Here is a 27,959-nt window from a genome sequence, read left to right as displayed (position 1 = left end):
AAGCTGACACCCCAATGTCTCCGGGGGATTCCGATGGCACCGACTGCGCTGTGGTCGAGCAGAAACCCCGGCGGGTTTCAGGAGCAGAGCCCAGACACCCTCCTGCCGCCGCTTGGGCGGGACGGCGTCCCCAGGGCCCTGCGGAAGACGAGGGGAAAGGCAGGCGCGAGGCCAGAATAGGAAGCTTTGGCGCCGGTAGCCCCGGCGCCGGTAGCCCCCTAGCCCCACCTGGCCCGCAACCCGGAAGCAGATGCGAGCCGCGCTGCGTGGCTGGCTTGCGGTTCCGGGTCGGCCCGCGCTGCGGGCAGCGCTGCTGGCCGCACTCGGTTCACAGTCGCAGCGGCCCGCCCACGCTCTCCGGACCTAGGCAGGCGGTGGCCGCTCGGCCGCTCCCGGGTCCACATGGCTGAGGGGGACGCAGGGAGCGACCAGAGGCAGGTGAGGCCCCGGCGGGGAGCCGACCTTTAGGCTCGGCTCGGCCTCGCCTCACCGTTCCGGGCCTCCTCGGCCGAGGGGCCTCTGTCCGGGGCCGCCCCCGGTCTCGCCCGCACCGCCCGCGCCGGAGGCCGCGCCGTTCGCTCCGCCGCGTCCCATTGCCCCGGCGCTTGATCTCAGCCGATCGCTCTCGGGCCGGCCGCTTACGGGCATCGGCGCCCTGGGCCTGCCTTGGGCGCTGTCATCGTCAACCATCAGCACGCGATTGAGCAGCTCCCGGCCGGAGGCACAAACCCGGGTTCTGCTCCCCGCCCTGTCCCCGCCGGGTCACCTTGGACAGGTCACTTAAGATCCGTTTCTGCTTTCGCAAAACGGGCAATAATAACACAGACCCTGGAGTCAGTGAACCTTCCTCCTCTTGGCGTTGAGCTTTCCCCAGCGCGTGGCTCACGTGGGCGCTCTTAAAGCTTTTCCGAATGCGCTATGAGGACAAAATGAGACGATACAAAGTTGAATGTACACTTTGCTTCCCATTTTTACCTTTAGATCCGGTTTTACTCTTCTTTAAGCCGAAACCAAAAGAGTAATTTCTGAAATGTTTCGAGGGTTTGATGACCAAAAACCCCAACAACCGCCCAGCCTCGTGCCCAAATTCAAAACAGAAACAACGAAGGAGATAGCCAGTAGTAATACAGGGCGAATATAATAAGTAACAGTGCCACCAGGGAGTGGGGGCATGGGGTTGCCTGTTAAAAGGAGAAGGTGGAGCAGAGGAGTTATGTTTATCCTTTCACTTGTAAATCTCACTGCAGGATATGGGAGTGCATGTATATTTTGGCTCAGTAGTGGTCAAAAGCACAGTGATGTAGTAGCAAGGCTGGTGCCAGTCATTGCAATCGTGTCTGGTACCCAGAGAGTAGAACATGGTGACCGGCTGCTGAGAACGTTTGGTATCGTTCATTCAGGGATCCTTCATCCAAGCTGGTGATGTTAAATACAAATACCTTATAAAGCAATAAGGAAAACTCAGGTTTTTAGGGTCGGTGCATTCTTTGACTTTTTTCCCCCCATCAACCTCTTTCAGAATGAGGAAATTGAAGCAATGGCAGCTATATATGGCGAGGAATGGTGTGTCATTGATGACTGTGCCAAAATATTTTGTATTAGAATTAGCGACGATATAGATGACCCCAAATGGACCCTTTGCTTGCAGGTATTTTTGCCCTTCTCTACAGCCATTTTCCAGTTACAGTGTTGACTCTTGTATGATTGACTGCTATTGTATTCCTCTAATGATTATTCTTGTGTGACTTGTTCTGAATAGTCTTTTTGTTGTTGGCTTTTGTTAACGACTGATGATCTAAACGTATGGGTAATTAAATCTCAGATCACTCTCAAGTAATGCTTTCATAGATGGTCTCAATCTTTTCTCTCCCAATTATTTTATTTATTTAAGTGTTCTTAATGTACCATTGGCAGACTTGAGTTTCACTATCCAGTACGTTTAATAGAAGAGAGTCTAAACCTCGGAAGATGACTAACATTTAAGAGGAAGAATAGGTTAGTTATTTAGATGGTTCATAGAGTAGATACTCATTTCTTTGTTAGTTGGGAATCAGTTGTGGTTAGGCTAAATGAAAACATCAGCTATGGCTTTCTATTTTAATGCTTATTCTTTGATGACTGCCTATACTTCCAACATAAAAGATGCCAAATTGAGTTTTTGTCAGTGTTTGTTTTTATAGTAATACTGATTTGAAAAGAAACGTGCATGGTTCTCTATTAAGTGTTTGCTATTTAATGTATTTAATAGTGTCTGGTAGGATTTTTTTTTTTTAATTTCTTCAGAAAAATATCTGGAACATGTTATAATGCCGCTCTTTCATTTGGGGTTGGGGTATAATGCCCCTATTTCAGTTTTTCTTTTCCTTTTGTCTTTATCCTCCCCACTTATTTTATAATTTTCATTGCTTTTATACTTTCTCTGCAAATAATGATCTCCTTCTTAAAAGATTGGCATCATCTTAACAACATATTTAAGGCAGAAGCATAAATATGAGGTGGGAATTCTCTCCTGAAATTTAACAAAACAATGGTTTTGTTTCTTAGTTTGGCAAGTTAGAAATCTGTCCAATGACTGGCTTTATGAATGTTGTTATTTTTGAGCCGTGATGAAGTATAAGCAGATTTGTTTTTAAACTGCTTTGTAGGTGATGCTACCGAATGAATACCCAGGTACAGCGCCACCTATTTATCAACTGAAGTAAGCTATATTTCTACATTTATATTTTTTTATAAAAAGATTATACTTTTCAAAGATTGTTTCTCTGTACTGTACATTGTGTTTATATAGACTACCTTATCAAAATGTATATAGAAATTAAAAACACCTTTTGGACTTGATGTAGAGCATTTAAACTTAAAAATTAAATTATGTAAAAACACTTTGAAGTTTGCCACTTAGTATAATAGAGAATCAGAGGATCCATAGTGGGTAAAATAGCTACAGAATTGTCTTTAGAGACGGGGGGGAAATCTTCCTCTCTAGACAACCTAGCAATCTAGAAACCTTGGCCTATAGAGTTGCTCCTAACCTGGTTCTGCTGGCCTCGCCAGTTCTTTGACATGCCTCTGTGTAAGACAGCCTGCCTTCCAGGAATCACCCATGGTGCTTGTGGTGCTTGTCCTGCCCTTGTTGTGGAGGAGCCATCTCAGCAGCCCAAGCGCAGTCTTAATGAGTCATGACGTGTTGATTGCAAGTAACCTTTGATCCAGCTTGCCCGCTTGACCTACTAAGCTGTGTAAACCTGTGCAGACAGAATTGCATTAAATCTCAATTACTAAAATTTTTACCTTCCAGTCGGATTGTCTTTTGTATGAGTGTTTTAAAACCATAGCGGTAAAATTTGCTATTACTCATGGTTCTGTAATTTTTCATTTTTATTGACAATGAAAGATATTATAGAATGCTTGTGAACATCTGTGCCCTTTTCAGAAAAAGTTGATTATTTCTTTTACAGTCATGTGGCAGCTGACTTATTTGTTAGAGTTGTTTTTGAGACACCAGTTAGAAAACATTGGGAAGTCCTGATAGTGTGGCAAATACTGCGAATCTGGGAATTTAGATTCTGGAACCTCCTCTGCCACTTAGGTAAACTAGGGCAGATTGATGATATCCTATGAACTCCCCTGTTTTTTAAGCCATATTTTAATTGAATAATAATGGTGTTGGCTTCATCATGGTTTTGGGGAGGAATAAATGAATTAATGCCAATGAAAGCATTTTGGAACTGTATCGATTTATACAACATAACATAACATTTTGATGAAAATAGAAAAATTTTTAAAGTTAAATAAAACCAGTTTGTGATTAATCAGTATTTTTTCTTTGAGATATAAACACAATCTTTGAATAATCTTCTTTATTTTGTTGTATTTAATCTTAGTGCTCCTTGGCTTCAAGGGCAAGAACGTGCAGATTTATCGAATAGCCTTGAGGAAATATATATGTAAGTGATGGATGATTAAAAAAAATTCTATGAGTGACTCTATTGTGGGCCTTTGTTGGAATCATGATATGTTAGGGCCTTTTCTAAACTTTTTGTTAAGCTGCTTTTCCATTAACAAAAAGAATATACTTGAAAAATCCTTGAAAGATTGGTTGTATAATGTAATTTTATATATACATTTGATACGAATTCTGCTTAGAAACAAAAATACACTATTATTTAGAACTAATAGCTATAAAGACACTTAGCCAGCTTGTGAAAGTAATTCAGAGATACTGCTCTTATTTTGCTATTTTCATAGGCTATGTTGAATGAAACTGGTAACAGCAGAATCCTAAGCATAATTATTCATTAAACTACTATATATTTTTAATGGTAATGTTCTTGTATTAGGCCATAAGACAGAGAGTCTATTGATAAACTGTATTTTTCACTCTTTCATTCATTCAACAAATGCTATATGGCAGGCATTGTACTAGATCCTGCATACGCATAATTAGCAAAAACAGAAATGGTCCCTGTTTTCATTTAGAATTTGCAGGTAGGGGAGATATTACTCATAACATTGTAAAAATGAATGTCACACTGCAGCTGTGATAAGTTCTGTAAAAGAAAGATTTGCAGGTAGGGGAGATATTACTCATAACATTGTAAAAATGAATGTCACACTGCAGCTGTGATAAGTTCTGTAAAAGAAAGATATTAATATACAGTACTAATTGAGTTTGAAAGAAGTCCTGACCTAGTCTAGGAGGTCAGGGATGGCTTGTTTGACTTAAGAGCTGAGTTACGTAAGTGAAGATAACTCCAGTGAAGGGCCACAGCATGTGCGAAGGCTCTCTGTCAATGAGTTTGGCACATGTCAAGATACAACGTAATGGTGGTATTAAGTGGGAAAAGAGAGGGGAGGAGAGAAGGGAACATGGTGGGAAAATGACTTAGTAATAAGGTAGGCAGGGGAAATTATGGAGAGTCCTGTAGGCCATGTTGAGGATTTTTGTCTTTATCCTAAGGCCTTTGGGAAGCAGAGAAGAGTTTTAAGTGGTGTGATGCCATGATAAGATTTTCATTTTGAAAACACCATTCTGTTTCTGGGTGAGAACTGATTGGAAGGGAGCAAGAATAGATGTGGGATATCAGGAGGCTAGTGAAGTAGTCCAGAGAAGATATTCCTGTGATTTGGGTTAATTTTAATGAGATACATTAATTTAGTACAACAAATAATGTTCTGGAACATCAGTTTTACTGTAATCCAGGAACTGGTAAGGATCGTCTTATATGTTGTAGGTGGCTACCCCATTTGGCACAGTGAGAGAACCCCCTTTGTATCTGTGGGATCTAGACCAGGTTTCTTTTCCTCACAGAATATTTAATTTAAAAATGCTAAGTCTTCATGGAATTGATTCTATTTGTTTCTTCCTAGAGGAAGTGTGGTCTTCGTTGAGTTCCTAGGTTTACACTTGACTCTGGAAGTAACCAAGAACTGGACATATCAATGGGAGAGGCCCCCATTTAGTGATTCCATCATCCTCAGCATATAAATATTACATGTTTTCTCAATGAAATGTTTTCTGATACCTGTCCCTTACCTTACTGGCCACTCCAACTTTTATGCCCCCCACAAACTTCTTTCTGTAATCTTTTATTTATGCCTATTTACCAACTTATCTCCCCCCTAAAGTAGAATAAGATAAATATACTACAAATTTGCTCACGAGTGATGTTGTAATTATACATCTTACAGTCATTTTTCAGTTCTTATCTTACTTGACCTCTGTAACTTTTGGTGGTGTTGAACACTTTCTCTTCTTGAAAAATCTTCCAACACTTGGCTTCCATCCTGTTAATCATATTCATCAATTAGATTTTTCTCCTATCTATGCACAATGCCATTCACTCTGAAATGGCTTCCCATCTGCCTTTTTTCTGCCCCAAAAGTGCCCCCCTTTATTAAGAGATACCCTCCTATAAGGACACAACTTGCTGTTCTCCCTAAGTAGTTCACTTGAGCTACTAGAGAATTAGGAAGGATCAGAAATAACAAAGGAGTTTGTTCTAAAGATAGGATATGGTTCATACTGTCTTGTTTATTAAAACCACTTGAAAATAACCCCAGTCCAACAGTAGTATTTTCACACATGTGGTCTAAATAGAAATATACATTCAGTTTTTAAAAGTTTTGTGTGACAACTTTTAATCATATTTTCCCATAAAATCCCAGCAGGGGGCAACAAGTGAAAAACACTATTAGTCATTGAAAATTAAACATTTTAAATGTATGGATATAGTTCTTAATGTTTATAGTTTTATTATGTTCTAAATATTGTAACATTATCAAGATTTTCATATTTATTTGGCATCATTTTGAATGCTAAATTTTATTTTTGCCTAGATAAGAAGATGAACTATGTTTTTTCTTATGTAAGGAGGGACAAAGTCTGAAAACTAAGTCTTTCCAGTAAATATTTTATGAGTATCTCCTATATGCTTGCACTCTGTTAGGAGTTTGGAATTTAAAAATTAATATAGATTAATTGTGTACCAACACAATATAGTGACAGTTACTGAGAGGTTTGGACCAAGTGCTATTGTTTTTAGAGGTCTCTGGGCATGTGGTGAGGTTGTAAAGGAGGGTTCCATTTTGAAGGTGACCTTTGGGTGTGGTGTTTGGCAGGTGATCAGAGGGGGAGAGATTTTCTGATAGAAGGAACTGCATGAGCAAAATCATGTAGGTGCGAAGCAACCTGGCATCTTCAGAGTTCAGCAGATAGTTCAACATGCCGGGGATAGAAATTGAGGTAGGTGTAAGAAAAAAGAACCTGTAAGCTGGTAAGGAGTTTGGGCATTATCTTATAGGCTGTAGGCATTTTAGGCAGGGGAGTGATGTAATGAGATTTGTGTGGCAGTGTGGAGGGTGGGCTGTGAAGAGTTTGAAGTGAGGGATATCGTAGGAAAAGCAGTCAGTAGCTAGGAGGGAGATAGTGGAAACCTTTATGAAGGCAACAAGAGTGCAAGGGAGAAGAACGGTCAGTTAAAGAAGTACTTAGGCACATAAACTAGGATTTGGTGATTGTGTAGACGTAGACTCATTTGCTTATCATACCTTATTTTTGTTTAAACATTTTACATACGGATATTTTGAATATATGAAAATAGTTTAATAAAACAAAAGGTAAATAACAGATTTAAAAATACTTTGAACATTATACTAATTGGTGTTAAGAGAAAATGAAAAGGATTAAAATTTTTTTAAATTTGAATTTATGATAGTCCATTTCAACACTATTTAATTTAAATCCAAGGAAACGATTAATTTCCCACAGCTCTTCACATTCTGATGTATCATGAAGTCTTAGGTTTGGAGCTTGGAGAGTGAGGCTTGTCAAAGCAGAAAGTGCAGCGGACCAAATTAAACAGGAAAGGAAAACTTTCTTCAAGACTATTGCAACAGGGGAGAGAGGCAGAACTCAGTCTGAACTCAACTTCCTGAAACAAAAGGCAGTATGGTTTTTAAGGGCTGGGATGAGCTGTAGAAAAGCACTGGGGGATGCTGGGGGGAGGTTGATCAGTGAGAGTGTCCAGCACATTAAGTTTCTTCCTGAGTTTGCAAGTGTGTTTCTCTGTGATTAGGCTATCTGTGTTTGCAAATTGTGGCTCATCAGGAGTTAGGCCCCTACCAGCCAACAGAGACTGGGAGATAGGGCACTGTCTTCCTTGATGACTACATTTCAAAAGAATGGCTCCCAGGTCCTTGAGAAAGACACTCCTAGGTTCTAACACTGACAGAACTTCTAAAAAGATGTCCATAATTCCAAAGGAGCAAAGGAAGAGAGGTCAGGACCTAGAGTCAGGAAGCTCAGCCTGTCTGAAGTTTAGTCAAGCTGATGTTAAGGCTGTCTTTGTCAGGCTTCTGGAGTCAGTTTTTGAAATAGTGTGACCTCTTTCTCGTCTGTAAAATGAGGATAAAAGAATAATATCATTGTAAGGATTAAGTGACATAATCCATGTAATGTATTTTAGCACTATATAATAGCAGCTTTCAATTTTGTTGTTCTTGTTAGAAGAATCATCTCATCCAGTTTTGTCATTTTGAAAATGAGATGATGGAAACTCAGATCAAGTGATTTGTCTAAGGTCACACAACTTAGTAGTACATTGTAGTGAATAGCTTTACCCTTAAGTCAACAAATATAAATATTGGAAAATTAAAGATAGAAAAGTTAGAGCCGCAAGTAAAACAAGAGTCACAAGTAACTTGCCTTCTGTTTGGATCATTCTGAATTGGATAATAGTTATTTAAGTGTATTTAATCACAGCATATCTCAACTAAAATATCAGTTTTTAATCCAAGTTGATCTTTTATTCAGTTTGAAACAAATTTTGTTCTAGACTTTTTATATTCAGCTACTTTACCATAACTTAATTTCATAAATAAAAGCTTAGCATCTCACCCTATAATGAGTAGTTCTCAGATTTTGTACCAGTTTTTAGGATTCAGCTGACTTCCTCAAGGACCATTGGGTGAGGGGAAGAAGGGCATAGGAGGGAAGACTACAGCTTCTGTCTGTTTCTGTGAGAGATTTCATTACAGCGAAGGCAAAAGTTTGAAAACCACCAAATCCTAGTCTGTAGTTAAAAGATATGAACAATCAACTATACTTGAATCAAAAAGATATGAACAAACTATTGTCATGAGAGAAAACACAAATACAGCAGTAATAACAACAACAATAAAAACACCCAAACCACCATCAGTGATAAATTTGGGGGTCCAAGGGAACAAATAATTTAATTTTCATTTTCTTTAGGAAACGTTTCACATCCACTAGAAGTTCCTTAAAATGGATTTCAGGAAGTCTAGTTAAATACTAGGGAAGAAGGAAGCATTTAATAATTGATTATGGGCAGAGTGCTGTTGTATATTGTTCTGCAGGAAGCCATGGGCCAGAGGAGAGGAAATTTGGAGTTAAGGTTTAATTTCTTTATTATTAGGAAAAATTACCTATTAATTGTGAAAATTCTTCCAAGGTATTTTCCATCGTCCCCTGCCCCCAATAGTCCCCTAACAACAATAACAACAAATCTGAATGTGAATATATATATATTCACAGAGGGATGATTTTCCTGTCTCAAAGGGTGGTTATGAATGAGGATTAAGTGAAGTAACAAAGCATTTTCTACGTCTTATATAGTAGGTGTTCAATATACACTGGATATTAGTGCTCCTACTTTTGGTGATGATGATGTGATGAATTAAATAGAATGAGATTAGGGGATGGAGAGAATTACATATAAAACCATACATTTGTAAGGATAATAACTGTAAACACTGAGACAGGGGACCCCATTTTCTCATTCACTACCATACCCCCAGGGCTGCACGTAGTACTTGGTGTATAGGCAAGGCCCTTAAAGATCTGTTGAGTGAATTAAGATAGGTCCACTTGAAAAGAGACTACTTTTGTAAAGTAAGGCAAGATGCTGTAAATCTGTTTTATAGGTGAGGAAACTGAGACTCAGAGTTCAAGTGTCTTACTTGCCTAAGGACACAGCTGCTTGATAGGAGAGCAAAACACAGTGGGCGACCTGAGCTTTGGAGTAAGTCTACATTCACTTTCTGGCTCTGGACTTCTTACTGCTTATTGTCTTAGACAAGTTAATTGATCTTTCTAGGTCTGCTTTCTCATCTGTACAATGGGGAAATAAAACCTACTCTATTAGACAATTATGAGCATTAAATGTGTTGATACATATAATGTACTTTGGGCTTAGTATATACTCAGTACATTTTACCTTTCTCTGTCTGTATACCTCTCAATCTTTTATTGAGAAGAGAGGATGGTGTAGGAATTGTTTAAAAGAAACTCAACCAACATTCTCAGTTTTTTAAAACCTTTCCAACTGACTTTTGCTCTCTCTAAATAGGACAGGTTGCCAAAGTACACGGAGGATTGTTTTAGTACTCAGGAGTTACGGGTGAGATGGAGGGTTTGAGGATACAGAATTATTTGAAAACAGTGTTGTTTTCTTCTGTATGCTTGCTTTGAAATTTCCCTTTGGGTGCTGATGAGTAATGATAAAAAGATGATGGTTTCAAGAGCAACTGTTAGAGGAAGGAGGTAAGGTGTTATGAAGTAGTATGATGATTTCTTTAAACACACTTATTAAAACTTATCTAAAATTAGTGTCATCTCCTAAGAGTAGACACTTGGGCCTTTATTTTATTGCTGTTGCCATCATTTAACATAATGCTATGGACGTGAACTATGACATGTTCTTTTTCTCAGTGAGCCTTTGAGATGGATTTAATTATCTGAGGCAGGCAGACAGCTATTCGGAACCAAAATGAATCAATTTGGGCAATAGAATATTTTGTCCGAAACAAAATAAGAATATAAAGTTTTCCATTGATTGTCTTTTAAGTCTTGTAAATTGGCTTTCTGAGGGAGTTTCTCAAATGCTTTGTATTCTTATTTGTTGAAATAAGTACATAAAAAAAGTGGTTTGAAATTGTTCAAAAAGTTTAGAAAAGCAAGCAATGACTGGGCATCAATACTACAATTATATTCGCTGACAGAAACTAAATCATATTTATATCTATCTTAATTCATCCAGTTCAAGTTCAGAAATTTTCTTTCCCCTCTTTGGTTGCAACTCTTCTACTTATTTTAAGTGAGCAATGTTAATTTTAATTTGGGAGCCAGTTGGAATTTTTAATGTTGATGTATTAAATACTCATCCACAAATGTTAGTAAATTGCATGTTTTTATAAATTCCTCTTTAAAAGGCATGGCTAGGGAATTCCCTGGTGGTCCAGTGGTTAAGACTCAGTTCTTTCACTGCAAGGGCCTGGGTTCAGTCCCTGATCGGGGAACTAAGATCCCACAAGCTGCACGGCACAGCAACCCTGCTCCAAAAAAAGGCACAGCTAGATTGCATATAATTTCTTAGATTGTAAATATGTCTATATTTTCTTGAATTTGAGAAGGAAATTTTTTTAACATCTTTATTGGAGTATAATTGCTTTACAATGGTGTGTTAGTTTCTGCTTTATAACAAAGTGAATCAGCTATACATATACATATATCCCCATATCCCCTCCCTCTTGAGTCTCCCTCCCATGCTCCCTATCCCACCCCTCCAGGCGGTCACAAAGCACCGAGCTGATCTCCCTGTGCTATGCGGCTGCTTCCCACTAGCTATCTGTTTTACATTTGGTAGTGTATATATGTCCATGCCACTGAGAAGGAAATTTTTAATAACACCTTTTCCCCCTGAATTTTGTTTAGACAGAATATTGGTGAAAGTATTCTTTACCTGTGGGTGGAGAAAATAAGAGATGTCCTAATACAAAAATCTCAGATGACAGAACCAGGTAGGTTTGCTCTTTTAATTTACAGTAGTTAAATTTTCATCTAGATATTTTCATTGAAACTTTTAATGAAGATCTGTATGCTGTTTTATGTTATTATATGTTAAAATATGTTTCTCTGGAAAGTTCTTTACTCATGTAAATATGGTTATTTCTTTCTATAAGCTTTAGACTGCTTGGTTTCATATTACTATAAACTCTTATAGAATTTTATGGTTAAAGAACTTGGGTCAAAAATCTTTGCTTTCTTGGGGCTTCCCTGGTGGCGCCATGGTTGAGAGTCCACCTGCTGATGCAGGGTACACGGGTTCGTGCCCCGGTCCGGGAAGATCCCGCATGCCGCGGAGCGACTAGGCCCGTGAGCCATGGCCGCTGAGCCTGCGCGTCCGGAGCCTGTGCTCCGCAACGGGAGAGGCCACAACAGTGCGAGGCCCGCGTACCGCAAAAAAAAAACCAAAAAACTTTGCTTTCTTTAACTATTGTTATGGTAATATGAACCATGTAACATTCTTCATGAATTATTGGACTATATAAGTTAGATATTAGCTTCACATGAGTGTAGTGTTTATAGAAAAAGAACTTTGGGAAACACACTGACCAGTATTTAAGATATAAAAATTGACTTTGAAAGTTGATTCTTTAATTGAGATAGAATTCACATACCATGATTATTCAGTCTTTAAAATGTATAATTCAGTGGTTTTTAGCTTATTCCAAAGTTATGTAACCATCACCACTATATAATTTCAGGACATTTGAAAATTGATATTTTGCTCTATTATTATAGTTTTATTGAATCATAATATACAACAACATAGAAATTTCTTATGTTTTCTATTTACTTTGCTAGTCTTTGTTCCAGTTACTACAAAAGCCCTTTAGAGAGGAAAATTACTAAGCCTCATTTTATTTCCAAATAGAGTTTTATTATTATCACTGATAGAATTATTTTCAATTTGGGGAGAAGGGGGATTAAAAAAAAAACAAAACCCAATAGTCTATTTACTAATTTTTAGAAGGTTATTTACATGGAACCAATTATTAAGGATTCCCTTACCAAAATCACTATAGATTTAAAGTTGATAGAAATATATATTTTTTCAGAGCATTTTACTGTTTCTCTATAGAAGCAAATGTTTTTACTGTTTCCATTAAAATCAAAGAGATAAATGGTCTGAAGATATTCTGATCTTGGGACAATATTTTTTTTAAGTATTTTCCTTGACTTTTTATGATTCATGTTCTGATTTTTGCAGCATTTCAGGGCATCTGAGAAGGGTTTTGAAACCTCAGAACAAAAATTGAGTTTTGCCAATCCACCATTCTAGAGTGTGGGATAATTGCAAAAATGTGGGATAATAAGCAAAAATTTAGGACTCCAAAAAGCTTGGAATCACTGAACTATTAGGAAATTTTTTAAATTATTGATCTTAAAATGGTATTTTCCCTTTCCCACCTATATCTATAATTTAGTTTAGCCACACTAAAAATTTTCGAGTTATTGATTTAGGTTGTATAATTTATAATTTGAAAAAAATTTGTTTAGAATTTTTTAATTAGAAATTTTCTAGACTTCATATTAAAATGGAAGGTTTAATAATTCTGAAAAATGAATAAGGGTATAAGCTAGTGATCAGGATATCTCATGAGAATTTTCTTCTCCAGGGTACCCACTTGACAAGTAATTTATTTTTATTTTACTATTAATCTTCAGTACATATTTATTCTTTACTATTTCATTTTTTCTACTATAGAAATGTAAAATTTTTATTTATTTTATTTATTTATTTTTGGCCGCATTGGGTCTTCATTGCCATGCATGGGCTTTCTCTAATTGCGGCGAGTGGGGGCTACTCTTTGTTGTGGTGCACAGGCTTCTCATTGTGGTGGCTTCTCTTGTTGCGGAGCATGGACTCTAGGCATGAGGGCTCAGTAGTTGTGGCGTACAGGCTTAGTTGCTCCACAGCATGTGGGATCTTCCCGGACCAGGGCTCGAACCTGTGTCCCCTGCATTGGCAGGTGGATTTTTTTTTGTTTGTTTGTTTTGTTTTTGGTGGTACACAGGCCTCTCACTGTTGCGGCCTCTCCCGTTGTGGAGCACAGGCCCCGGATGTGCAGGCCCAGCGGCCATGGCTCACGGGCCCAGCCGCTCCGCGGCATGTGGGATCCTCCGGGACTGGGGCACGAACCTGTGTCCCCTGCATCGGCAGGCGGTCTCTCAACCACTGAGCCACCAGGGAAGCCCTGGCAGGTGGATTTTTAACCACTGCGCCAGCAAGAAAACCCCAGAAATGTTAAATCTTGAAGTAATTGTATACTATTTATACTTTTAAAAAATTCTGAACTAATTTTAGACTTACAGAAAAGTTGCAAAAAGAGTAGAAATAGCTCTGTTATATCCCTCACCCTGCTTTCCCTAGTAACATCTTACATAAGCATATTATAATTATAAAGAACAGAAAGCAAACATTGGTATAATATTAACTAAACTAAAGAGCTTATTCAGATTTCACTAAGTTTTCCACTAATGTTCTTTCTGCTGTTCTAGAATTCTGTCTAGGATTCTTGGTTGCATTTAGTTGTTATTTCTCCTTACTCCCTTTTAGTCTATCAATAGTTCCCCAGTCTTTCCTTCACTTTTTTGACCTTTCATGACCTGACACTATTTTGTGGAATGTCCCTCAATTTGAATTTGTCCATTGTTTTCTCATGATTGGAGTAAGATTAGGCATTTTGGCAAGAATATCACAGAAATGATATTGTATCCTTCACAGTGTATTATATCAAGGAGCTAATGATATCAATATGCTTTATTAATGGTGATATTTACCTTGATCCTTGGTTAAGGTGGTATCTGCCAAATGTTTTCACTGTAAAGTTACGGTATTAATCAAGCATTCTCCAGAGAAACAGGCCAATAAGATGTGTGTGTGTGTGTGTGTGTGTGTGTGTGTGTGTGTGTGTGTGTGTATTATACAGAGAGAGGAGGAGGGAAGGAATGGTTGGGTGGGGGGAGAAGGAGGGAGGGAGGCGGGGAGAGAGAGATTGATTGATTTTAAGGAATTGGCTCATGAGATTAGGGACGCTAGCAAGTCCAAACTCTGCAAGGTAGGCTGACAGCCTGGAGACCTAGGGAAGGAATGATACTGCAACCCAAGTCTGAAGGCTGTATGTTGGCAGAATTCCCTCCTCCTCTGGGGAGGTCAGTCCTTTTTCTTTTAAGATCTTAACTGGAGTCTCACTTGCATTATGGAGGGCAATCTGCTTTACCCAAAGTCAACTGATTTGAATGTGAATTCCATCCAAGAAATACCTTTACAGAAACATCTAGAATAGTGTTTGACCAAATATCTGTGTACCATGGCCTAGCCAGGTTGACATATAAAATTACCAGTTACTGTCTTTCCCTTTGTAGTTGATAAGTATCTTGGGGGAGATACTTTGAGGCTATGCTAATACCCTATTCCTCCTTAAACTTTAACCTACTGATTTTAGTATCCATTAGTGTATCTTATCAACAGTATTTGTAAACAATATGGTGTTGTAACAATATGGTGACTTTCATTTCCTTCTTGCTATGATTAATTGGAATTCTGAGAACAAGATGTCTCTTTTTCCACATTTATTTATTTGATTACTTATATTAGTATGAACTCATATTATTTTATTTCATGAGTTAAAATTCCATACTGTCATTATTTTGTTGCTCAAATTGTACCAGGTTTGGCCTTTAGGAGAGCTCTCAGGTAGGCTCCTGTGTTCTTTTTATAAGCTTCCATTGTTTTTTGAACATTTCTTTACTCTGGAATCACAAGATATTCCAGGATCATCTTGTATTTTCCTTGTCCCAACCCTGGAGTCAACCACTTCTTGTAGGAGCCCTGGTTCCTTCTGTTGAAGACTGGTGTCTAGAGACCAAGACTAATGGTTTTTTAAGTGTAATTTCTTACTGTCTTATGATCACTCATCATGTCTCATATCCACATAGGCCCAGACGTAAAGAAGAAAACTGAAGAGGAAGATATTGAATGTGAAGATGATCTCATTTTAGCATGTCAACCAGAAAATCCAGTTAAAGCATTGGATTTTGATGTCAGTGAAAATCGAACAGGTATAATGTTACTAGTTTATTTTGAGGAAAGCGGGATGGTAGCATTATGAGTGGAATTTCTATACCATTTGGAATGGTATAGAAATTTAGTAAACTCACATTTTAGGAAATTCTTATTAATTTGTAGAGAATTGGTTTTTTTTTTTCTGTCTCCTGGCCATTTTGGTGTTTGCTAGGTCTATCAGAATGGTGAGGAAAAAAATAGAAATTTACTTTTTTCTTTTTTTTTGCTATTTATCTGGAGTTTTGAATTAGTGGTGAGAGAAATTGAAATTAAGAAAAGCTGTGTTAATATTTTCAGTTCACATCCTACTTTTATATTTTTACTTTGAAATCCTTAGCTGTCTACTGATAGCTCAGAGTTAAATTTTAGTCTTTGCTCACAAATATAAATACAATAATTGAAGGTACACCACTGAATTAAAGCTAGTGAAATGCCTTTAGGATTTTAGTTTTTGCTTAAGCAAATTTGTTCCATGATAAAGTAGTATTCAGCTTATGGATAGGTTTATGTGATAAATCAGCTCTATATTTCTATCAGAAAGTATGTTCCATTTTAGTATTTTAAAATTTTGAATGATATAGTCAGTTTCCTCAAGTCTCTTACAAAAACAAGATAGACCAGAGGGAATGTTCATTCTCTTTGAAGGTAGGGAGTTCCCTATGCCATTATACAGTAGCTTTTAAAACAGTAAATGAAAATTTAAAGTTCTTGCATAGTGTCTCAGTATTAGTGGAAGGGGACAAAGAAGCTGTGAATGAGTGGGGAAGAACACCCAGTATACCTGCTCCTGTTTCACTCTAAGTAGTTCCCATTTTATTCATACACATATTTGCAGATTTGGCATAGGATGTCTTTTGGGAAAGAAGATCCACTATTAAAAGAAAAAGAGTGAAAATCGTAGTCATAATAAATCGCATCCAGTTCCTATTGACCTTAGTAGTGTACTAGTGCAGTGGTCACAGTCTGTTCAAGAAGAGAACACCACTGGGGGAAGGAAGAACATCCTGCGTAAACCTGGCTTCTCGCCATGTCCTGCCACAAACCAGTGCAGTGATTTTTGGCAAGTTATTTAAAGTGCTCCAGAAATATTTTTACACATGTTACTTGAAGTGTTTCATCACTTATAAAGCAAACTGACTTGGTAAGATTCAACAGATCAGTGAATAGAAATAGAAAAAAATTAAATTCTTTTTTTCTGAATAACTTTTCATCCTAAATGAGGCAGGTGCAGCAGCTAGGATGGTCGGTAAGTTTCTCATCTAAGTTAAGGGTAAAATGAATCGTTTCCAGAATAACTGGAAATCACAGTACTCGATGGAATACCAATTTGGTGTACTATTGATACATTTAATTCAATCCTATGAAGTAGGAACAGTTTTATTAGCAGAAGACATTATATTACAGCTATACAAAATGAAGTCATAGATTTCCCAACCCAGAGGTCCATCAGCAGTAAAATGAATAAATACTCCATATTAGCAGCTGTCAATCTTTTTGGTCTCAGGACCTCTTTGTACTCTTAAAAATTAGATGTTATATCAACTTATACAACTGAAACAACTCCAGGATTTGAGTCCCAACCTACCATTACCACTGGGTGACCTTAGCAGGTGAAAATCATTTATAAGTCAAGTAGTTTTATCTTAATGTACAATATATTAGGAAACTTTTTACTTAAAATTATAATGTAATTTTAATAGACAACAAGTATTTGTTATTTGAGTTGATTTGCCATATAATTTACATCTCTCTCCCAACTCCCCCCACTATACCATTGCCAATTTTTCAGTATTTGAATGTAAGAATTTAAAAAATAAAAGTAATATAATTCTTTAAATTTATAGAAATAGAAGAATTACCTCCGATTGATCATGGCATTCCTATCACAGACCGAAGAAGTACTTTTCAGGCACACTTGGCTCCAGTAGTTTGTCCCAAACAGGTAAACTTACTGTGTCCAGTTCACTTTGATGTTGTTTTACCAAAGTAATTCAAGGAAATGGTTTTGCAATAATATCTTTGTTTATACTATTACATTTAATTTTCATGCAAGATAAAAATTATTTGCTAATTTTCTACCTCCAAATTATTGGGAATCATGGAATATTTGTTTCTGTTTATCACTGCTTTCAAAATTGTAGCTAGACTCTGATTAGGGCTTAACTCTCCAATGGATTTTCAAAGAAGAAAAACCCATTGTGGTGGTGTAGAAAATTATGATGCTTAATATCAATAGTTTGTTGAAAAATTATTTGTCTTATCATGTGGGAGTTCTATAAAACCTAGCCTGTTCTATTGTTGCCCAAGTAAGGGGACAGTGGACAGAGTGGTTGAGCCCTGAATTCCTTTTCCTTTCTGCTTCCTGATTTTAGGTGGCCTGATATCCACCAAAGGATATTATATGGGAAAATCTTCAGTCAAAAATAGTATTCCTAGGTCTTTGTCTTTCTCAGTCTCTTTTCAGCAGAATCATTTTCTTCTTCCTTGCTGCTATAATCTAGCCTAAACTTTATTAATGTAAGAGACAATTTCAGTATACCTATAAAGTTAAATTAACCAGAAAAGTCTAACTAGCTTAGCATAGGTTTTAAGCATTGGTCTCTTCCCTTTGGTCTCTCCAAATTCTTCTAAAGCCCTGAACTATAGGAATACAGTTTTTTGCACCAGGCTGCCTTTTCACTCTCTTTTAGTCTCTGGAAGAGGAAGTTCTTTCCTTCATTGATTTGTGGTCAAAATAACAGATTTTGGTGCAAGCTTCTGGGCTTTTCTCTCAGGAACCCTATTTTGCCCTTGGCCATTGCTCATAATCTTGTTGCCAGGGTCCTCCTTAGACATTTCATTCTGAATCTCTCCATACTGGATCCTTTTTCCATTTCTGATTATAGTCACTTAGACTTACAGGATCATAATTTGTGAGAGCTGAAATAAATCTGAGAGGTCAGTGTCTACTTTATTAATCAGGAATCTAGGAGTCTGAGAAGCACAAGATTGCGCAATTTCTGATCCAAATTGGTCTCTGTATCTCCAGCTTGGTCTTCCTTACCTCCAGTATTTCTTCTGTGCCCCTTGCCAACTACCTTCTAAAAGATCTGACCACGTGTCACTTCTCCCCCACATACCCAGTAATCTTTGCTGATTTCCATTGGCTACAAGGAAAATATCTAAATACATTATACAAGGCCCTTTGTGATAAGACCCTACTTTAATCATTCTGATACATCTTCTATCATCTCATTCATACTCTGAGGTAGAGCTACATAAAACTATTGGTCACTTCCTGAATCTTTCTCTTTTATGTCCCTGCTAAGGTTGACAGATAAAATACAAAATAGCTAGCTAAAATTGGAATTTCAGATAAACATTATTGCATAGGCCACACTTATAATTTAAAAATTTGTGGTTTATCTGAAGTTCCAATTTAACTAAGCATCGTTTATTTCTGCTTACTAAATCTGGTATGTTTGTACATGCTGTTTCCTCTAAGTGGAATGGCTTCTTCTTGCCCCACCCCACTCTTCCATTTTGATGTAGAACTGTCACTTATCTTTCAAGACCTGGCTCTTGTTACCTCCTCTATGAACCTTATTTGACTCCCAGAGAGAGTTTTGGTTTTATAACATTTAGAACATACCATTATTCTGTACCTGTCACTTTGGTAAGTTTTCAGAGCTCATTTCTAGAAATTCTTATATTTTCGTTTAAATTTCTCTATACAGTATGGGGAAAATTTCTTATATACAAGTACCTTGGACATGGTTACTGCTCAGATATTTGTTGATAACTGGCGGTCAAAAATACCAGGTCTAGGGGCTTCCCTGGCGGCGCAGTGGTTGAGAGTCCGCCTGCCGATGCAGGGGACGCGGGTTCGTGCCCCGGTCCGGGAGGATCCCACATGCCGCGGAGCGGCTGGGCCCGTGAGCCATGGCCACTGAGCCTGCGCGTCCGGAGCCTGTGCTCCGCAACGGGAGAGGCCACGGCAGTGAAAGGCCCGCGTACCGCTAAAAAAAAAAAAAAAAACAAAAAAAAAACCAGGTCTATCATTTTTGTACCAATTAGAGAACCAGTTTTTGCTCCTAAAATGAAGAGAAAACTTTGGAAATGGCTTTTTCAGAATGTAGTTGAGTCTTTAAATAACTCTTGTTAATTTCACTACAATAGTATATCAATATGCTTTAAGGGTTTTTTTTAGCATTTATTTACAGAGCAAATAAAAAGTATACATTAGTTTATTTACATTACTGCTGTTTTTAAGGTGAAAATGGTTCTTGCCAAATTGTATGAGAATAAGAAAATTGCTAGTGCCACCCACAACATCTATGCATACCGGTAAGTGATCATCACAATTTTAGGAATGTGCTTTGTAAAAAATGGGGGAAGGGACTTCCCTGGTGGCGCAGTGGTTAAGACTCTGCACTCCCAATGCAGGGGGCCTGGGTTCAATCCCTGCTCAGGGAACTAGATCCCACATGCATGCCTCAACTGGGAGTTCACATGCCACAACTAACGAGCCAGCAAGCCGCAACTAAGGAGCCTGCCTACCACAAGTAAAACCCAGTGCAACCAAATAAATAAATATTAAAAAAAAAAATGGGGAAAACTGATGCATGATTTAAAAAAGCAACAACTATTATGTGTTTTCTTTCCACTGTAAAAGTAATAATCATGTGTGGAATATTTGGAAATGGCAGAAAAAAAATCAAAGGAAAAGTTAACCATTTTCTGCCATTAAGTGTAACTGATATTGTGAAATATTTTCTTTTTTATTCTTTTCAATGCTTTATTCTAGTATCAAAATTTTTCCTTAGTGTAACAAAAGCATTTTTCCATGTTGTTATAATTGCTTTATAAACATTATTTTAATGGCTGTATAATATTTGTTTGAGGCTCCATACCACAATTTATTTAACCATTTCCTTTTTGTTTTAGTTTTTCATTTTTTCTAAGTATTATAAAGAATAGTCCCGTGAACATCTTTGTGTACTTTTTGCATTATTTCCTCAGGATAGCTTCTGGTTGTTTCATATTGTTTTTTGAAATGAAACAGAAGTATAATCAAAAAGGAAAAAGGAATAGATTCCTAGAAGTAGAATTATCAAAAAGTATGAACGTTTTTGAAACTCTTGATACATACTGCCAAATTTTTTCTAACGTTTTTCTTTTAAACCAATTTATGCAGTGAATTAAGACTGCTTCTTTCACTACATGTCTTTTAGTTTTGAGTATGAAGGTTTTATAGAAATCTGCTGATATGTTAGTAAAGAGATGAAGGATATATTTTTTAAATATGCAGATTAGTACAGACTTACAGAACATAGTTTAGGACTAAAATAAATCAGAATATAGACATAGGAATTTGGTGCAAATTTAAAATGTGATTCAGACTATTTGTAAAATCTAGGCTAAAACTCAAAAATCTCAAAAATATTTATCACTTTGGATAGGTGAGTTTTTAATATTACTAAGTCACATCCCTTTAAGTGCCCAATCTTACCAAAAAAACTATTTATTATTAGAGTATCACTACACAGAATTTTGGTTTTTCCTTAGTGAGTTAGGGTCATCAGTATAAAAATGAGGGATTAGACTGTGCTTGGTCTCAGTGATTAGAATGTGCTGTAAAAGTATTGATAGGTACTATTCATTCGTCCCACGTGTTTGTTGAGGGCCTACTCTGTGTCATGTGCTTTACATAAGTTAAATCTAATTATTTCAGCAACTGTGCCACTGTAAAAAGGTTAACTTTTTCAAGATCACATAGTCGTTAAGTGGTAGAGCTGAATTTGAGAATCTAATTTCATTTATCTCTATCTTATTCCTACATGGCCACGTTGGCTGCACCTTCAACAGTTGCTGGACATGATATTGATCTTAAGTTATCAAAAAGTTAAATAATGTGCCGGATACTCTATTTCAGGCCCCAGATTTTTGTTTTTTTAAGTACTTGAGTATTTTTGCTTATTAATGGGTGACCAGCTGTCACTTCTTACAGATGTCAGCATGACTGCATGTAGCAGCCCCTCCAACTCACCCCCTTATATAATTGATGCTTGGGAATGAAGGAGCTTAGCTTGTCAGAATTGTATGTCAGATAACAATAAAAAGGCATAAAGTGGAGGCTTGAAGGACTCCACTGGGAGTTAAAGAAATAACCTTTATTTGGTACATGGACTTTGTGTTGTGTATTTTGAATGCTTAGGGTCCTTTTAAGGTTACTTCCTGGTTCTGGGGCTGTGTTCCTGCTTTGGAGTTATGGGGCACTCTTCAGGCTACTCGTACACACAGCTATCGGATGCTGCATCATTATCTTCCTGGCATGTGAGGAAAGGGTTAGTGAAAATGTCCATGGTATTTCCTTTTTTTTTTAAACCTAACAGTACTGATTTATATAGTCAGATTTCTTCATTTGTTCTATAAAGTCAACCCCGGAATCCTTTTTGCCTTAAATTTGCCATATAAAATTTTGTTTAATAGTACTAACTTTCTTTTCTTCAAATGAGGCCAACTCTAAATAATAGTAGAGCTTGGTCATAGTAGGTGGGCAGTAAATATATACTGAGTGGATGAATGAGTAGATGGGAAGATGAATGAATGAATAGGATTGCTATAATAAAATTAATATAATTGACTTAGGTGTATAGATAAGGTAATATTTGGCTTTTTATCACCATAACTGGAAAGATATCTTTGCTATATTTGCCTAGTCCTAGATGGTACCATTTGTAAGGGCCTAAAAAATGCACTAGATGGCATACCTTAACTGGCACTGTTTTCTTTTTATAACTCACACTTATTTGCCAAGCTTATTCATCTGCAATGTAGCCCGTGCTAACTTTCTAGATAATTTAAATGGGTAAAAGTACCATGATTTATCTCTGATATTGATAACTATCCAGGGGGAAATTACAGAGACAAATAAATCTTATAATTCTTAGAATGGGGAAGATAGATAAATGCTTGGCAGCTAGAATAAGATGTTAGGAAAGTATAAAATATTAACTTAATGTTGGTTTTATCACCTCCATCTTCTTTATATACTTTTTTTCTCTTTCACTGGAGTTTAGGCTCTTTGATGACAGGAGTACACCACTTATTTCTTTTATACCATTTCATAGCGCCTATTATGTGCCTATAATGCTTATATACAGTTTATTCTCAGTAAACGTTTTTTAGTGACTATTCTCTATAATCTCAGCTTCAAGATTAAATGAAGTGGAGGAAGTGTCAGATGTGTAAATTCACCTTCCCATAATTGTAGCATTTCTGATTTAAAGGAGGTACGCTTGATTCCTAGCTTTCCAAAATATAAAAAGTGAAGCATACTGGATAGGAAATCGTCAGTGAAAATATAGCTAATTTATAGTTCAAGAAAGATTTTTTTAAAACAAGTAATGCTGATTTTGGAAATAAATTGATGGCAACAAATATGAAGGAGTAACTTTTATTATTGAATACAATATTTCAAGGTTTTAAAGTGTAACACTGTCACGTGTATTTCTAGAATATATTGTGAGGATAAACAGACCTTCTTACAGGACTGTGAGGATGACGGGGAAACAGCAGCTGGGGGGCGTCTTCTCCACCTCATGGAGGTAAGTGTGAGTTAAACCCTGTTAATCCTGTTCTGTGAACCATAAAATTTCTCAACAAAATTCATTCCTAAATTCCATTTAGGAATAAGTAAATCAGTTAGCCTATATAACATGAGATAATTTGGTTTTATTAGTAGTTAGTTTTTGAACATCGATAGAGAGATAATTTTAACCACTGGATGTGGGGCAGAAAGCAAGAGGTTAATAACGAGTGCTGTGCTTTCAAGCTCTTTCAGTCGTAGACAACAGAAGATTATATTCAGGTCTGGAAAAACTTATCCTTTTTGTTTCATGACAATTTCCTCTCCTCTATTTTCTCTGTTCTGTCTTTGCAGAACTCCTGTTAGTTGGATATTGGACTTCTGGGTAGATCCAGAATGTTTCTTTTTTTATTAAGTTGTCCATCTCATTGCCTTATTATGTTCTAAGACATTTTCTTGACCATCTTCCAAAATTTCTATCAAATTAAAATTTTTTTTAGCAACCATGTATTTAATTTTCAAGAGTTCTTTCTTGTTCTCTGTTTTTCCCTTTTCATAGTGTGCTGTTCTGCTTTTATGGATACAATATCTTCTAAAATTTTTCTGAGTATACTAATTAGAGTTTCTTTTTTTAGATGTTTTCTTCCTTAAATTTTTCCTAGTCCATTTTAGTTTGTTTATCTTGTCCTTTCTCTTTCATGCTGCTGGATTTTCTTCATCTGTCTGGTGATCATTGATTGTTCATTCATTTTAAGAATGGATTGTTTTTTCCCTAAGGTAGTTGCTATAGTTTCTTCTGCTATTGTATGTGGAGGTTTGTTTTCTGACCAGGCCCTTTCCTTGATAGGAACTCTGTGGGGGTCAGGCCTGTAGACTGGTGGGCTTCACGTTAAGGGCAGCATTTGACAAATGTCAAACTGAAGAAGACCTTACTGGTAGGCACTAGTGATTACTCATGCAGCCCCAGTTCTCTCTAGCTGTTTTGTTCAGAAGCAGGTTTTGTGTTGCTGTTTGACCTAGGGGTAAAAAACTGCCTAAGCTAAGCTATTCTGGTTGAAGTCACCAAGAACTGGAACCCCACTGCATGATCTCCCCTTCACTCTGCCTGGTGGTCCCCAAGTTTGCAATTCAAGGACACTGTGGAGCACAGTGTTTGTTTTCCAAATTCCCTTCTCATTCTAACATTCTGTCCCCTGAATTGTTACAAATCGCACTCTGCTTGCTCATGGTTCTGCCATTAAAGTCGGGGAAATTTTATGTGCAATTTTATGTATGGGTTTTTTCATTTTTCTTTAAAACTCACATCTGTACCTGTCTATATTTGTATGTAATTATGCTTCTGAAAATAACAGATTTTGAATGTGAGAAATGTCATGGTGGTGGTATCACGCTGGTATGGAGGGATTTTGCTAGGACCAGATCGCTTCAAACATATCAACAACTGTGCCAGAAACATTCTAGTGGAGAAGAACTACACAAGTTCACCAGTAAGTGGTTACTGATATTATATCTAGAGAGTTTCTCACCACTGCCTGTGAAATTTAAAAAGAAAAAGGAAAACGAAAATTAAGAGTGAAGCAGAACGAGTGAGGTGCATTAGAAAAACCTTTGGACTAGGAAACTGGAAGCTTAGGTTTTAGTCAGAACAGTGTGATTGACCAGTTGTGTGACCTTGGGAGGATCACTTCATCTCTTCAAACCTTAATTTTGTAGATTCATGGAGTTTTATAAAAACCTTAAAGACCAGTTAGTTTCCACTCCCTAAAATTGAGACCCATAGAAGTTATAGCTAATGCTACAGTGAACTGGATAGTCTATAAAATTCTAACATTCTCTGTTAGTGTCATAGTGTATCCCCTTTCCCCTGGCATGCCTTTAGATGCCTTCTTCCTTTATACTTCGAGGTTTTTTGTCTCGTATTTCAGATATGTTCATATCTCTTTTATGTAAAGTTTGGAAAATTAACAATGGATTAAATAGTATTGAGAGGAACTCCCTGGCTGTCCAGTGGTTAGGACTTTGCACTTCCACCGCAGGAGGCATGGGTTCAATCCCTGGTGAGGGAAGTGATATCCCACAGGCCGCACGGTGTGGCCAAAAAAAAAAAAAAAAAAAATACACGCACACAAAAAAATAATTAAAAAAATAAACGTATAAATAATGTTGAAATTACTCAAACATAAATCTGTTAGATAACAGAGATAAATGAGCATTTTCTTTGATTATCCTTGATTGTTTCAGAAATATTAAAATAGACTATAAATGAAAGAGCCCTGTAAAACAGAAAGATGGTACATATGGAAGTAATTGTACTTTCACTATTATACATATTCTATATGACTAGATTTAAAAGTCCTAAGCTAGTACCTTCATATAAATGTAGGAAGATACTACATTGATTTATGTCTTTTTCAGGAGGAATCATCTAAGACTTTGGGAAAGAACAAAAAAGTAAGAAAAGACAAGAAGAGGAGTGAACATTAATACCTGAAACTGTATGAAAGGTTAATTTGCCTATAGTCATATACAGATCCCACAGTCATCAAGGAATATGTTGTGCAGAGAGAGAATCCTGGACTGTTCAAGTCAGCCATCTCATTGGGGACACCAATATTATCTTTTCTTCTTTGGCTGTATCATCTGCCAAAAATAGAGAACTTGTGATATTTTCATGAGTGTTTCAGGCTGATTCAGAAGGATTAATTTGAACTTAATCACCACTTCATATAATTTTAGGAAGGTAACAGTTGCCCAGGGCAGTACCTGAATTAACTGTGCATTTCATTACATGTCAAGTGCCTTTGTTAGGTGGGGAAGAAGTGTCTCTAGAGGAATATAAATACCTGATTTCTTGTCATTGGGATTCTCATTTTGTTAAATGAATATCACCTTTTACTGCTTTTTACTGCTCCGTATGGCTTATTGAAATAGGGGCTCATTGAAGATTGATCTTAGAGAGTTTCTTCTTGTGATTTTAGTTCATAAGTATGTCACCTTTCATTTTATAGTGCTCATGGAGTGATGGATTAAGTGAAAATCCAGGAGTATCCATCTGCAGTTATGTGCTGAAGTGATAATTCATCTAACAGATTCATTAGCATAAGCGTTATGCCTCAGTTTCTGTCGCAAATTGGTGATTGTGAAATTTCAAAAAGTGATTTTCTAGTCTCTACTTTTTTTGTTTAATTCTTGTACTGTTAAGCAATAAATATGGTGTGCCTGTAGTCTCCTCCCACCGCCGAAATGTGTTGGTGTAATATTCTGGTTTCTTTTAACAACCTGGAAGTACTTTCTTGTGATCTTCATTGAGAAATTAGAACTATGCCAGAAGCTGTGCTATGGTTAACGGAACATTTATGGAATGGGGTAGAAGTGGCAGAACACCACTGGTGTAAGGTGAGAGTGTGTTGTGTAGTTCTGTAAATGTGATGCACATTTCCCATCCACACTCCTCCAGCTATCTTTCTCAACTCCATGACTTTGTGGAGAGAAGGAGCAAATCTTTGATTGGAAAAACAGAGAAAATCCCTCTTTTTTTCCATCTTCCTTTCATCAGTGCTTTATAAAATTCCTTCTTTCATCTGCAAGTTGTGCAGTTTACCTCTAGGCATCTAGACAAATTTATCCATGAGATATAAGTCATTAACTGTTCCCTTTTAGATAATGATTGCAAACAATTATTAAAAATTATTAATTGGTCACAGATTTACTTGAGATTCCCTTCCAAAGAGAGGGAACAGAAATAAGGAAGCAATTTGGGATGGTGCTGGAACATGGAAGACATCAGAGAAGAGTGGACACAGATTTTTTTCTATTCTCTGATGTTTGACCTTTAAGAGATCTAACATCCTAACTTGGTATTTTTAATAAGAATCTAGTAAACAGCTTTACACTAGGATGGATTTTGAGAAGTAAAATCTGTATTGGTTGTAAGTGTGTTTAATTGTTGTAACCTATATTTATTTAAAACACTTACCTCAGAGTCCATGAAAAAATTAAGTATGTTTTATGTATTAACTGTTAAAATAATTAAAGACCTTAAAGACCATTAATTAACATTAAAATAACTTCACAATTTTGGCATGTCAAAACCTGTGAAAGAAGATATAAAACAGTAAGAATTGCTGCTACAGAAAAATGAATGTGAGTTAATTTTTCTGCAACACTAAATTTGAATTCCCTTTTAGCTGTTTTATCCAACATTTATTTAGGTCTTTATAGAAAACATTTTTATCTCTGATCCCACTTTCCCTTATTAAAAAAATATTTTTGCTTCTTTCTTTTATTAACCACATTTTCCAGACTAAAAAACCCTAATATCCTTTGCCCGAAGTCAGATAGTAAAAAGGAGAGACCCAAAAGTCTCCAATTCTGGAACGTGAGTTATTTTACACTCTTCATTATGGACCCCTAACTAGTTATAGTATCTTTTTGTCTATTTAAAATTTGTCTATTTAAAATTTTGTCTATTTAAAATTTTTGTCTATTTAAAATTTTGTCTATTTAAAATTTTGTCTATTTAAAATCTTACAAAGTAGCAAGTAATGGGAATAGCAGTATGATTTGGAGGTATATATCATGAAATATATGGGAATAGCAGTATTATTTGGAGGTGTATATCATGAAACATTTGATAGATACCTATTTGAGAGACATTATATCAAACTAATCACAACCAAGAAAGAATAGCATGAAGCAGATACTGTTTGAAGGCAGGTAAAATTTATTGCAGAAATTGTATAGTCACCTGTAATTCCACTGTCTAGAGATAACTGTCGTTAACATTTGGTATGTACGTCCTTCTATTTTTTTCCTATGCATGATTTTGTATATATGGCTATTTTTCTTTCCATAAAAATGGTACTAAACTGTATATACTGTTTTCTATTCGGCATATTTCATATAGAAGTATATTGTTAACATTTTCCCATGTCAATAAATATTCTTCTATGGCTTAA

At 36.7% G+C, this 27,959-nt stretch overlaps 1 protein-coding gene across 7 annotated transcripts; it reads left to right on the top strand.

The window, feature by feature from the left end:
• The first annotated feature begins 292 nt into the window (after nt 1-292).
• On the top strand, nt 293-27,959 carry IMPACT (impact RWD domain protein). 7 transcript variants are annotated; one of them, XM_060121326.1, is made up of 13 exons: nt 293-438; nt 1,520-1,648; nt 2,646-2,698; nt 3,882-3,944; nt 11,234-11,319; nt 15,305-15,427; nt 17,276-17,373; nt 19,684-19,757; nt 21,628-21,757; nt 22,964-23,020; nt 23,849-23,936; nt 24,354-24,488; nt 25,417-27,959. In XM_060121326.1, the coding sequence occupies exons 1-13, from the start codon at nt 403-405 to the stop codon at nt 25,428-25,430; spliced, it is 1,086 nt and encodes a 361-aa protein (XP_059977309.1). In that variant the 5' UTR covers nt 293-402; the 3' UTR covers nt 25,431-27,959. The 7 variants fall into 7 exon arrangements, 6 of the variants coding, with proteins under 6 accessions (XP_059977309.1, XP_059977311.1, XP_059977310.1 ...); XM_060121328.1 differs by lacking the exon at nt 21,628-21,757 and having other exon boundaries at nt 22,930-23,020; XM_060121327.1 differs by lacking the exon at nt 23,849-23,936.

This window comes from Lagenorhynchus albirostris, chromosome 14 (assembly GCF_949774975.1).
Source record: "Lagenorhynchus albirostris chromosome 14, mLagAlb1.1, whole genome shotgun sequence".
Lineage (NCBI taxonomy): Eukaryota > Metazoa > Chordata > Mammalia > Artiodactyla > Delphinidae > Lagenorhynchus > Lagenorhynchus albirostris.
This window is presented reverse-complemented; position numbering and strand designations above follow the sequence as displayed.

Coding starts and splice junctions, on each gene's coding strand:
- IMPACT (XM_060121326.1), top strand. CDS start 403: ATGGCTGAGGGGGACGCAGGGAGCGACCAGAGGCAG. Junction 1,649..2,645: donor AATGGACCCTTTGCTTGCAG/GTATTTTTGCCC, acceptor ACTGCTTTGTAG/GTGATGCTACCGAATGAATA. Junction 23,937..24,353: donor AACTGAAGAAGACCTTACTG/GTAGGCACTAGT, acceptor TGAAAATAACAG/ATTTTGAATGTGAGAAATGT.